We start from the raw sequence: 14,410 nt of genomic DNA on the forward strand, positions 1-14,410 counted from the left end.
TAAATGCAGCAAATGGGACAAGGTTAATTTAGGCTATCTGATCAGCATGGACTAGTTGGATGGAAGAGTCTGTTTCCATGCTGTACATCTCTATGATTCTATGACACACATTCGGCAACCCTATAATTGGCTGGGACATTGATGATCATTTCATCTGGCCATAGAGTTGATGAGTTTGTGGGAAGGGCACAGATATCAATGGTCAGCTACAGGTTGTTCTGCTATAATGCACATCTCGTCAGCGTGAATTGGCTATAACACAATTGATGAATTTTTGGATGACGCAAACGTTCTACTGAATGGGTATAACGATTTTCTATTAACAATCATCTACAGCATGATTTTTGTAAAGCAGTTTTCTATAGCACGAGGTTGCAGAGGAACACACCTGTTGTCTTCCTCCAAGTTTCAACTTCCATGTTTGACTAACTTTTTGTGTTATTAAAGATTTTGGTGGGTGGGGCCAGGGGTTTACAGGATGATGGAGTGCAGCTAAAATCTTACCTATCTCTTTCTGACTGGACAAACAATCTGCCAAAAACAGCATTTATTGACTTGAGAGCCTCTCACCGCAGAGGCACTACGCATTTCAAAAAGAGCTGGAATTGTTAATTTTAGACTGTCAGCCTAACGGCCAGAGGTACTGTCTGAGATTCTCCTTTCTCTCCTCTATCCCTACCACTACCGCTCTTATCACTATTACTGACTTTGTTTTTATGCAAAGTAGATTTCCACCAGAAACAGTTATCACAGTTAGTTACTCTCTAAAATGAGTTGGGTGAATATTTTAATAAAATTAAGGCAATAACATTAAGAATGAGCATTAATATACATAATGGTTAAAGATGTAGAGGTTCGGTATCGATTTGTGACATGGGCAATTGTCCATCTACTGTAACTGGTCGGAATAATTTAGGTATGAATTTGCCATTGGGTGTGTTAGTCATGTAGAAGTATTGGTGTGCTATCTCAAGGTGCATTTAGCCTTACTGGAGGATGCACCTGATAGCAGGCTGCATTCTGCTTGGTCTGTTAATAAGAATGTTTGCCCATAAGAATTGTTAACTGCCCTTGGATTGCATACACACACACACACACACCCCAACACTTTCTGCATCTAAGTTCACTGACTAGTCCAACATTTATTGTCCATCCCTGATTGCTCTCATGAAAGTGGTGGTGATGGGACAGTGATTCACCAGTTTTGTTTCTATCTTTGGTGTGCTGCATTTATTCGGTTCAAGTTGGTTTTCAGACAGTCAGCTCTGAATACGTAGTGTGAGTACTGCCATTTGATTAGGTAATATTTAATGTGACTGGATGGTGGGGCCCCATGAAACTTTCAAAGTGGAAACCTTTGTTTTAGTAGAGTCATACAGAATGGAAACAGACCCTTCGCGCCAACCATAAAATTGATAGTTACTATGAATCTCACTTTCCTTTTAGTTTTTCCACCCGGTCTATAAAGCTTGAGCAACTGGCTCAGTTTAAATGAAATCTTGAGTGCCATCCTCGATTTTTGTCCTGACTGGGGTATCCATGTGGGCTGCATTGTGTTTTAGTTTTCCAAGACTCAGTCCTGAAACTGCTGACTGATGCCGTCGCTGCCATATGTCATTGCACATCACGTGGTCCACTGAGAGTTCAAAATAAAGGCAGTTGATTTTTGCGTACTTGGATCTACCTAGTTATTACAAAAAATTCAAATGTTATCCTGTACGTATTTTTCTGCCAGGCTTCCACTTCGCACTTTTTAAAATTATTTGTTCGCTAATTGTGGCTGCCACTGACTAGTCCAGCATTTATTGTCCATCCCCGATTGTTCTCATGAAAATGGTGGTGATGACATAGTAATTCGCCAGGTTTGATTTGTCCAACTTGTTGAGGGCCACATTACTAGGTGGATGCCAGAGTTGTAATTGTTCTGGAACAGCTTGGCTAAGGACAAAAGTCTTTAGTCCTTTTGCAAGAATCCTGTCAGGGTCCATAAGCTTTGTAGTATCTGGCACCTTCAATCATTTCTTGATATCATGTGGAGTAAATTGAATTGGCTGAAGACTAGCACCCATGATGCTAGGATCTCAGAAATAGCCAAGAGGTATCATTTTCTCAGTCCTATGGCTTAAAGTGATTTCAAATGTTTCAGCCTTATCTTTTGCACTTGGGTGCTGGGCTGTCCCCTTCATTCTGTTTTTCTCTTTAAACTCATTTCTGTTTATTATTACATTCCCTTCTTTTATTTGTCCTTTACCTTTCTTTCTTGCTTTTCTTTGTTCTCAATCTTTTTTTCGTGCACTAAGGTTGTGTGGTGTGAGATGGTTTTTTTCTTGGCTTGGAGGTTTACAGATATATAATGTTCCCAAACTAGTTAACTCAATAAAGATCCAACCCACTCCTGACTTTGTATCAGAGGCAGTCAGGCATAGGCTTGACAGCTAGTATCAGAATGATGATTAAGGTTAAGGTGCCAGTTAAGGTGGAGCTGCCAAAGAGGTGTAGGGGATTAGGGGAGGAGATTATGAAGTTGGGAATGGGAAGGAATGTTGCCACCTGCATGTTTCTGTCTTTGGTGTGCTGCATTTATCCTGTTCTAATTGGTTTACAGACAGTCAGCTCTGAATACGTGGTGTGAGTACTGCCATTTGATTAGGTAAAGGAGAGATCATGGGTTCAAATTTATTAAATTGATGTCTTGGAGAGGGAAAAATATCAAAGAAATTGAGAGACTGACTGATGACAGGGCCAGTGAATGAGTGATTTGAGTTTCTGATTTGTTCATGTTATTTCTATGATATCTTATTCTCCAGGGTAATAGTGGAATGAATGAGGAACTGTCAAATGACATCATAGTTTGGTCACAAGAAGGCAAATGTAAATGATCCTAGACAATTGGTCCCAGGATCCAAGTGGCCTCTGGTGACTTAATAGTGATTGGTCTCTTAGTACTGGATACTGGTCTCTGCAATTGATACTTCAATTTCTGCCATGTCATATGTTAAAGGGACACTTTTCTATGGTTAGTGTGAAGTATCACATATACATGTCCAAAATATTTAAGCTTGAATGGCGACAAGTTTAAAAAAAGAAATTTTGTATGATTCTGCTGCATGGAGAGAGTAAAACTTCTATTCACTTATATGCTGATGTGTCCAATCTGGCAATGATTAAAAAAAACTCTCACCCCTTAGCTTCTAATTCAATTGTTCCCATATTGCTCTGTGTTAAGATCACTAGAATGAACTCCACAGTGTCATGCTCCTAGCTCATTTTTGAAAAGCCGTGAATTAGTGCCTCATTCATAAAATGCTTGCAATTAATGATGCCTTGCTGTTTAAAGGCCATAAAATTGATGCCAAGTACTTAAAGCTGTTTCCTGTTGCTATTGAAGTTGACATTCTCGAAATGACAGAAGCAAACGTTTTCATTCCTATAATGTATATTTTTTCTGATAATATGAAGTGATTCATATGAAATAACTACCTTAAGACTAATGTTGAATGTTGTGATATGTTCCAGCTGTCTACTTATTATGAGCAGAAAATCTTATTAACCAAGCCAATTAGATGTCCTTTGGTAAATGCCATGTTGCAGATACATAGAGTCAGAGAGACGTACGGCACAGAAACAGACCCTTTGGTCTAAACTGTCCATGCCGACCAGATATCCTAACCTCATCTAGTCCTATTTGCCAGCACTTGGTCCATATTCCTCTGAACCTTTCCTATTCATATACCCATCCAGATACTCTTAAATGCTGTAATTGCACCAGCCTCCATCACTTTCTCTGGCAAATCATTCCATACACGGACCACCGTCTGCATGAAAAAGTTGCCCCTTAGGTCTGTTTTATATCTTACCCCTCTCACCCTAAACCTATGCCCTCTAGTTCTGGACTCCCCACCACAGGGAAAATACTTTCTCTATTTATCTAATCCATGCCCCTCAAGATTTTATAAACCTCTATATGGTCACCTCTTAGCCTCTGACTCTCCAGGGAAAACAGCCCCAGCCTACTCAACCTCTCCCTACAGCTCAAATCTTCCAACCCTGGCAACATTCTTGTAAATCTTTTCTGAACCCTTTCAATTTTCACAGCATCCTTCCAATAGGAAGGAGACCAGAATTTCATGCAATATTTCAAAAATGGCCTAGCCAATGTCCTGTAAAACCGCGACATGACCTCCCAACACCTATAATCAATACTGTGACCAATAAAGAAAAGCATACCAAATGCCTTCTTCATTATCCTCGCTGGCTGCAACTCTACTTTGAAGGAACTATGAACCTGCATTCCCAAAATCTCTATGTTCAGCAACACTCCTTGCCATTAAGTGTATAGGTCCTGCTAAGATTTGCTTTTCCAAAATGCAGCACCTCACTTATCTAAATTAAACTCCATCTGCCACTCCTCAATCCATTGGCCCATATGATCAAGATCCCATTGTACCCTGAGGTACCTTCTTTGCTGTCCACTACACCTCCAATTTTGGTGTCACCTGCAAACATATTAACTATACACATCCTATGTTCACATCCAAATCATGGGGTTCATAGAACAGATAATTGCTGGCTTAAAAACACTGCTCAGTTATAGATTTGAAAACTCTCCAAGCTAATTTCCTAACCAGAAAGTAAATATTGAATATAACAAATACAGTCTTGATCCCTGCATTCATTAAAGTGTTAAGATTCTTTTCAGTATATTGCACCTTTTGAATTTTCCCTCTTTTTTTCCACTCCTGGACGCAGTAAATAGAGCATATGATCGTGGTGTGTTGTAAAGATAGGTAATTAAGAGATTGGCCCCCATTGCATGTTACAGCTGATTTCACCATTCCAGTGGCAGAGTGTAGAATGGACAAGCTGTCTGAAGTACTGTGCTCTGTCAACTCAAAAGAACCACCCTGCTCCCAAGTAGAAATTCTTCATGTGAGTATTTCCACAGCCCTGGAGCCTGTTCTTGATCCCTTCCCACCGTCAACGCTCACTTTCCAACAAAGGCCACTTCAGACCTTTTCAGGGTTGAAAACTTTATTCTCAGCTTCAGGTCAGGTGACTAATTCTGGGATTTCACCTTCCTGCCTGGCAGACATTCTCACAGTGCAAACTGGAACTACATTTTTGGATACTCCTAGGTTGTGATGTTTGGTGTTATGCTTGGCAAAGTCCTTTCTGACACTGACCCATCAGAGAGCCCTGATGATATTTTTAACTTGCAACAGCCCTGGTTGTTTACACTTTTTAGCGAATATTTTTGAAGGCATGTTGTGAGTGATGCTGGAGGTAACTGGAGTGGCTTTTCAAACTATCAAGCCAAGCTTCCTGTTTGTGGTTTTAAGTTTGAAGAAGATTCAGCTGTGTCTGTCACTGCCTAATCTTAGCATGTATGTTCTGCCTTTCCATTTCAGACAGAACAAATTGGAGGAAGCGCTTCTGTTCTCAGGCCAATTTACAGATGCCTTGCAAGCTCTGATTGATTGGCTGTACAAGATTGAACCCATGCTGGCTGAAGATCAGCCAGTCCATGGGGACATCGACCTGGTGATGAACCTGATTGATGCTCACAAGGTACTGGAAATTATTTTCGTCAGTATGACGGTGAGAATTACTCTCCCTCGTTCTTTTTCTGACTTATCTTCCACCACCACACATTCCCTCTACCCCACCCTCCAACCAAGCCTCACAGCCTCCGTTGGCAACTGTCTGAATTAATCAATCAAAAATAACTTACAGAATCCAGATCTCCTTGAGTGACTCATCATACTTAATTCAACAAGTTAATTTGTTGATTGCATTGTAGAAATGTCTGTCTGCCAAACTTGAGAGTTCAGTTGCTGCTCAAAGTCCAGCTGGTTCTTTCAGATATTTCAAAATAGATCAAATTTATCAGTGAACTTGCATAAAATCTGAGTTTAGATCTTGTAAAATATGGTATTTTTAGAAAAGACAATAAACCCCATGTTTGTATTTTTAAAAATCAACCTTGAAATCCTAATCATGTCAGCTGAAAGGATCAAACTGTGAATGGCAGAACCATCTGTGAATAAGGACACTATTTCTCTTCTTACTTCACCCTCCCCACCACTTCTCCCTTACATCCAACTTTAGGGTGGATCATGTGGAAAATCTCTCCACAAAGCTCTCTATTGTTTTTGTTTAAATAAGGCAACACTTGTCAGCATTGCCATGATTGTTTACTCAGGGACTTCTCAGTTGAAGAGGACAGGAGGAGGTCATCTGTTAATTTATTCACAGATTAGAAGAGTTGTAGTATCGATAGTTTATCTTTCTTCTATTTTGATTTTAATACTAGTACCTTAAATAACCAATTGCCAGTTTAAAATTTGACAAACCCCTTTCATTACAACAAATCTGTGCATTTAAATGGCTACTTTAACATAGTTAAGGATGAAAGTCACATTCACATGAGTGATTAGGAAAAGAATCGTCACTAAGCTATATATTAGGACAGGTGACCAAAAGCTTTGTCAACGTGGTAGGTTTCTTAGAGAGTTAATGACATGAAATGCAGAGGTTTGGGAAGGCCATTTGAGTTTAATGCCCAATCGTCTTTTTAAACAAAAAGGTCACCAGTGTTGTAGCAATTAGAATTAGGGATACACAAACATTCAAGCAATACAGTGATTTTTAAGGATTGACGAACTAAAGTGGGTTACACAGACAGAGAGCAGAGACTGTGGGAGATTTGATAACACGTGTGGGAATTTTGAAATGGTGATGGTTTATAGATCCTTGAAAATTTTGTTTCCACTCAATACAAATGTGTATTTTATATCACAGTGCTAACAAATAACCTATTCTCCTGTGTTGAAAATCAGGAAGCATTGTTGTGGAGTTTAAGTAGGGAGCGGGCAAATGCAGTCAATACAAAATATGACATTGAAGGGCGAGTTAAGGTGAATAGCATAGCTGCCTTTATGGGAACTAAAGCAAATATATGAGGAAAAATGAATAGGAGGATACATTTGTGAAGTTTATGTGGAGCACAGTGTGTGGCTTGGATTTGTTGGCTTAGCGGCCTATTTCTATGGTCTAATTGTTATGTCATTCATTTACATTTCATTGATAACCATGTTGAATTGGGGCACTTAGGTGTGATGCTGTTTTTCATATACCATGTATGTAATTTTTTTCCAGTCGTGTTCAGTGATTACCCTTGGTCTCATTACACTGTGTTGACCTATACAGGGTGTTCAGTCATGAAGAACAACCCTGAGTGGATAATAATGGGATTGTTTTCTGTGTAGGTCTTTCAGAAGGAGTTGGGTAAACGGACCAGCGGTGTCCAAGCCCTCAAACGCTCTGCCCGTGAACTAGTAGATGCCAGCCGCGATGATTCCTCCTGGGTCAAGGTGCAGATGCAAGAGCTCAGTACTCGCTGGGAAACTGTCTGTGCCCTCTCTGTTTCCAAACAAGCCCGACTAGAGCAAGCCCTGAACCAGGTAAAAGATTGGAGTCTAATAAACTCTAATAAAAAGAAAATGGAGCTTTCCATTTTATATATGTTGTTTTGCCCACTTGAAAGTGTAGTCCTTTCACTATTGCAGAATCACTCGACCCTTAGTGTGTTAGCCAGATGGAGTATAGATACCTAATGTGGATGTGAATGGATGGATGGAGGTGAGATATAGGGGTTTGGGGCTGGGGGTGTGGATGTATGTCTGAGAAAGGGGTGTGGCGCTGTGTAGTTTTCTGTGAATAGAATGTGACTAGGTGTATATTTCTGGAGTGATTGGATATATGAATGTGTCTGAAAGTGGGATGTGCGGGTGTGTGTGTGGGTACTTGTACATTTCTATTGAGGATCATAGATTGGTTGCAGTTGAATTAGAATCTCATGACACACAAGAAGGTCATTTCACCCATCGCACCTGTTCTGGCTCTAACTGAAAGAGCTATCCGTTTAAGTTAACCTGGCTTACTCTTTCTCCACAGTCTTCCATAGGTTTCCCTTTTTATATCCCATATCCAGATCCATAAACCTACATCAACTCCAAGGCACACATGCCAAAACTAGATGCAGTCTCATCTCACACCAGATGCACACACAAAACCCCCGTCAGTCTCAGATGATTTTAATTTTATCCATGACCTAAAATGATCACCAGGATAACTGTCAAACCCAAACTCACATCATCCACAGAATGACCCTCAGATCTTTCTTCAAGTCACACAGTGTATTTAACCACCTGAACCTTCAACCAACTCAGAGCATTCAGTTTGAAGCAAGTTTTCTTGAAACTCATTTATTTTTCTTCTCTCCTGTTCTTGTTCACAATTGAAATAACTTAAAGGTCCATGTTATCTTCTGGCTGCCAGCTTGTGACTGGTCTGACAGATATTGTGGGCGGCACGGTGGCACAGTGGTTAGCACTGCTGCCTCACAGCGCCTGAAGACCCGGGTTCAATTCCCGACTCAGGCGACTGACTGTGTGGAGTTTGCACATTCTCCCCGTGTCTGCGTGGGTTTCCTCCGGGTGCTCCGGTTTCCTCCCACAGTCCAAAGATGTGCGGGTCAGGTGAATTGGCCATGCTAAATTGCCCGTAGTGTTAGGTAAGGGGTAAATATAAGGGTATGGGTATGGGTGGGTTGCGCTTCGGCGGGTCGGTGTGGACTTGTTGGGCCGAAGGGCCTGTTTCCACACTGTAAGTAATCTAATCTAATATATGTTGTACCTACAGGCTGAAGAGTTTCACTCTGCAGTGCATGTGTTGCTGGAGTGGTTGGCTGAAGCCGAACAAACTCTTCGTTTCCATGGCGTTCTTCCAGATGACGATGAAGCCCTGCGTGCGCTTATAGAGCAGCACAAGGTAGGAAAGAAGTTGGACATAGGATTTTAAAATTTATGCTGTATAAATCATAATGGTCGTGAATAACAAATCTAAGCGCATTGTGTTTAGACTTTGGAATAAATTAAGTTACAAAAATGATTTAAATTACTGCTGCCAATAAACTTGTGTGTAGCTCAACGATCGTGAGGTTTTCAGGGAAAATCGTTCCTACCGAGTAATACTTGAGGAAGGTGTCAGTGGTAATAGATATTGGAGAGTTTGCGAGGGCGTGTCTAGAAAGTCTTACTGGCAGTTGGTCTACCTTGTTCCATCTCGGGTTGGGAACGATTGATTCATTGGCACAGCATGTTGACATTTTCAACTCTAGTTTGCAGCAATCTTTCACTGATGGGTAGGATGTCATTGGATGTTCCCTGGATGTAATTTCTGTTCCCATTTTTTTTCTTTTCTGTCCTGGTGCCTTATTCTGGAACACCAGTCTCACTTCCACCCCCTCGACATTGGTACCTTAGTTGTGAACTTAGAGCGTGACTATTGGCAGAGAAGCAAAGTTTGAGGGATATTGTTCTGAGCTCTATTTACTGAATAGCACTAGATGAATTGGGAACGAGCAAAATGAAAGAACTGCAGATGCTGGAAATCAGGAACAAAAACAGAAATTGCTGATAAACTTAGAGCAACTGGCAGCAGCTCTGGAGAGGAAAACCAAGTTAACATTTCTGATGCAGTGACTTCTTCAGAACAATTCTGAAGATGATTTGGCTCCACTCTGTGTCAGGAAATAGCATATGGTTCTGGCCAACAAAATGAGGTACTGGAAGATAAATGAGGTGGGGGCGGGATTTAAGTACTTACAGAAACCAAAGCATGATTCAATTTTTTAATTCTTGTTCATGGATTGTTGAGCAATTGTTTTATATGATACTTGAATGCATGTTAGACAAAGAGGATCCCTAACAAGGAGCAACGTATGATAGGAGTTGATGCATTTTTGTATCCTGTTAGGTCCTAAGTCAGGTTTTGAGAGAACACATGGAATTCAGATTAGATCCTGTGTTCTGTTTATTTTCAAGAACTGTTGTATGGTTGGAAGTTGGATGTAAATGATTGTTTTCATTGTAAGCTGTAGGTCCCCATTTGGTTCTATTAATGTAAGAATCCATGAAATATTTCATTAAGACAACAAGAGGACAGTTTAACCCCAAAAAGCAGGTGGATATTGGGTGGATGGAATGTAATTTGATCAAACTCTGAAACCGACTGCACTCTCCCCATTTCAGTTTTGGTGGAGGCAGTGCAGGAGTTGGGTGATGAACTCACTCCAAGGCCACTGTCCCCTTTTGTGTTCATGAATTAACATTTGACATTAGCCTTGGTGAAGCCTGCCCACTAAACCGAAATGAAGGACTTTTGGATCAGGAATCAAGGACTGGATTCATTCAGCCATTTTGCCCAGTACCTGTGATTGGCCATGTAGGTCAAATCACCTCATCCTTAACCTCCATGACTCTTCTAATTTCTGTCTGATCTTCCCAAGGGCTTGACATGCTTCTCCCCCCATCCTCCCAAAAGGCTTCTAATATACCTAAACCTCAACTTCCAGCTTTATTCCTGACTCCCTCAGATTCCCCATGACCCCTTAAATTTATGCTGATCTCCATATCCCACCCTAACCTTCCAAATAGCCCATTTGTTACCATAACTAATCCAGTGTGGTCTCCTCAAAGCCCTGTATAGCTGAAATAAAGTGAGCAAATTAGACAATCCTCCAGCAAGTTGCCTGAGATTTTTAAAGTTGCTTTTACTTTTCTTATTTTCTTTTGTTTCCTAAGAATTTGATCTAAGTATCTGTGTCTAATAATTAAAGTGGTGCTGTAATGCGGCAAATGTAAACTTTTCACTGTACTCATTTGAGAATATGTGACTTTAAAGCTAATCCATTCATTCATGAGGTTTGGTCTGATTTGGCAGAAATTGGTTAATTAAGATGTTTTTTTGAAGCTTTTTTTTTGAAAATGCACTGAATCAGACCATAGTGGGTAGTGCAGCAACATTTGAAAATTACTGTGTGCTCCTGCACATAAGACAAATTGAGATTTTGGTCAAGAAAAATAAGCAAACATATGTCAGGTATAGACAGCAGAGATCAAGTGAATTCTTAGAAGAGTATAAAGGCAGTAGGAGTATACTTAAGAGGGAAATCAGGAGGACGAAAAGGAGACACGAGATAGTTTTGGCAAATAGGATTAGGCAGATTCCAAAGGGATTCTATAAATACATTAAGGACAAAAGGGTAACTAGGGAGAGAATAGAGTTCCTCAAAGATCAGCAAGGCAACTTATGTGTGGAACCACAGGAGATGTGGAAGACACTAAACGAGTATTTTGTATCAGTGTTTACTGTGGTGAGTAGCATGGAAGATATAGAATGTAGGAAAATAGATGGCGACATTTTGAAAAATGTCCAGATTACGGAGGAGGACGTACTGGATGTCTTAAAATGCATGAAGGTGGATAAATCCCAGGACCTGATCAGGTGTACACCAGAACACTCTGGGAAGTTGGAAAGTGATTGTTGAGTCCCTTGCTGAGATATTTGTTTCATCGATTGTCACAGGTGAGATGCTGGAAGGTTGGAGGTTGGCTAACGTGGTGCCACTATTTAAGAAAGATGATAAGAAAAAGCTAGGGAACTGTAGACTGGTCAGCCTAACATCGGTGGTGGGCAAGTTGTTGAAGGGAATCCTGATGCTCAGGATTTACATGTATTTGGAAAGGCAAGGACTGATTAGGGATAGTCAATATGGCTTTATGTGTGGGAAATCATGTCTCCCAAACTTGACTGAGTTTTTTGAAGAAGTAGCAAAGAGGATTGAAGAGGGAAGAGTGGTGGGAGTGATCTATCTGGACTTCAGTCGGGCATTCAACAAACTTCCTCATGGTCGACAGGTTAGCAAGGTTAGATTGCACGGAATACAGAGAGAACTAGCCATTTAGGTACAGGACTAGCTTGAAGGTAGAAGACAGAGGGTGGTGGTGGAGGGTTTTTTTTTCAGACTGGAGGCCTGTGACTGGTCGTGTGCTGCAAGGATCAGTGCTAGGTTCACAGTTCTTCATCATTTATATAAATAATTTGGATATGAACATAGGAGGTATAGTTAGTAAGTTGACTCCAAAATTGGAGGTGTAGTGGACAGCAAAGAAGGTTATCTCAGAGTGCAATGAGATCTTGATTCAAGGAGGGCAAATGGGATTTAATTTAGATAAATGTGAAGTGCTGCATTTTGGAAAGGCAAATCAGGACAGGACTTATACACTTCATGGTAAGGTCCTAGGGAGTGTTGCTGAAGAAAGAAACTTTGGAGTTCAGGTTCATAGCTCCTTGAAAGTGGAGTCGCAGGTAGATAAGATAGTGAAGAAGGCGTTGGTATGCTTTTCTTTATTTTTCAGAGCATTGAGTACAGGAGTTGGGAGGTCATGTTGCGGCTGTACAGCACATTGGTTAGGCTGCTTTTGGAATATTGTGTGCAATTCTGGTCTTCTTCCTATCGGAAGGATGTTGTGAAATTGATAGGGTTCAGAAAAGATTTACAAGAATGTTGCCAGGGTTGGAGGATTTGAGCCATTGAGAGAAGTTGAATAGGCTAGGGCTGTTTTCCCTGGAGCATCAGAGGCTGCGGGGTGACCTTACAGAGGTTTATAAAATCTCGAGGGGCGTGAATAAGATAAAAAGACAAGGTTTTTTGCCTGGGTGGGGGTAGTCCAGAACTAGAGGGCATAGGTTTAGGGTGATAGGGGAAAAGTTTTAAAGGGACCTAAGGGGCACCTTTTTCATGTAAAGATTGATGTGTGTATGGAGTGAGCTGCCAGAGGAAGTGGTGGAGGCTGGGACAATTACAACATTTAAAAAGCATTTGGATGGGTATATGAATAGGAAAGGTTTAGAGGAATATGGGCCCAAGTGCTGCAAATGGGACTAGATTAGGTTAAGATATCTGGTCGGCATGGACAAATTGGACCGAAGGATCTGTTTCCGTGCTGTATCTCTCTGACTCTATGACTATTATCTAATAGTGAGTTATGATTTGCACTGAACACAAAATCAGAGAATCCTGAGACACAAAAGAAGGCTCGTTGCGCCTCTGCTAGAATTAATTCTGAGGGTAATAAAGACCCACAGGTAGAAAAGAAGAGTGAACAAAGACTGACAAACAAGGGAAGTGTTGGCCTAGTGGTATTATCTCTAAACTATTAATCCAGAAACTTAGCTAATGTTCTGGAGGTCTGGGTTCAAATCCCAACACACCAGGTGGTGGGACTTTGAATCCAATATAAATACATATGAAAACTGATAGGGACAGATGTTTATATGGTGAATAAATAATCACTGAATTTGGAGTTGATGGTGTGTGAGTTAGAATAAGGCATAGGTTCAAGTCCCACCAGCTCCAGAGGTGTTGAATAATATTTCAAAACTGGTTGATTAGAAAATATATAAAACTGCAATAAAGACTGACAGAGGGTTCTTGTTATGCAGTGGTAGTGTCTCTATCTCTGGACAAGGAGACCTGAGTTCATGTCCCACTTGTAATAACATATCTGGATAGATTGATTAGAAAGTGTCCAGCAATAAAGAGCAACAGTAAAATATAAGAAACATTTGCATTTATTAAGCCCCCTTCACAATTTCATGACATCCCAAAGAGCTTCATAAAGATCACCTGGCATTGACCTAGACACCTGAAAAGACAATGGCAGACACAGCTCTGTCAACCCTGCAAAGTTCTCCTTTGGAATATCTGGGGGCTCATGCTAAATTGGGAGAGCTGTCTCACAGACTAGTCAGGCAGCAGCCTGATATGGTCATACTCATGGAACCATACCTGACAGATAGTGTCCCACGTACCACCATCACCATAGAATCCCTACAGTGTGAAAGCAGGCCAGTTATCCCATGTGATCCACACGTAGATTGGTGTACTATGTTATTGTAACAAAGGTGCAGTGCAGCAATTCATATTAACCCAGATGCCCAAATGGCTAGGACAACTGCATGTCAGCTGAACTGTAGCTGCTGCCTTCTGAAGGGAATGGTACAAACCATGAATCTTGTTACTAAATTTATTCTTCTCCTTATGGATAGTTATTAATTTTTTTTTCCACAGCATGCTAAACTTGGATTTCCAAGTTATTTTTATTGATGAGTGCAACTGGTGATTTTAAAGTGGTTCTTTAAACTGACATCACTGACTAATTTGATTTTTTTTTGCAAAAGGAGTTTGCGAAGAAACTGGAAGGAAAGATGATTGAGCTAAATTTAGCAGTGGGTATGGGAGAAGCTATCCTATCTATCTGCCACCCAGACTCTATCACAACCATCAAGCATTGGATCACAATAATCCGAGCCAGATTCGAAGAGGTGATTAACTTGAAATAGGGATGTAATTGAGCAGCTGTGTACAGTTTATATCATTTTCAAATGTGACAGAAATGGACTGTTCTAGACTATGAGTCACCAGGCTGTGAATCACCATATTAACTCATTAGTTGCAATTTATTTCTTTGCTTCATGTGCATATAATATATGTATGGATTAC

General features: G+C 40.6%; 1 protein-coding gene across 12 annotated transcripts in view; it reads left to right on the top strand.

Annotated features, from left to right (window-relative positions):
* The window catches only part of dst (dystonin), a 624,072-nt gene that overhangs the window by 559,313 nt on the left and 50,349 nt on the right, over positions 1-14,410 (top strand). For all 12 annotated transcript variants that reach the window (XM_060852081.1, XM_060852129.1, XM_060852093.1 and 9 more), the window contains 4 exons: positions 5,409-5,568; positions 7,269-7,463; positions 8,704-8,832; positions 14,089-14,232. In XM_060852081.1, coding sequence (XP_060708064.1) covers positions 5,409-5,568; positions 7,269-7,463; positions 8,704-8,832; positions 14,089-14,232 — 628 coding nt within the window. The remainder of the gene's footprint in view (positions 1-5,408; positions 5,569-7,268; positions 7,464-8,703; positions 8,833-14,088; positions 14,233-14,410) is intronic.

The sequence above is a fragment of the Hemiscyllium ocellatum genome, chromosome 3 (assembly GCF_020745735.1).
Source record: "Hemiscyllium ocellatum isolate sHemOce1 chromosome 3, sHemOce1.pat.X.cur, whole genome shotgun sequence".
Classification (NCBI taxonomy): domain Eukaryota; kingdom Metazoa; phylum Chordata; class Chondrichthyes; order Orectolobiformes; family Hemiscylliidae; genus Hemiscyllium; species Hemiscyllium ocellatum.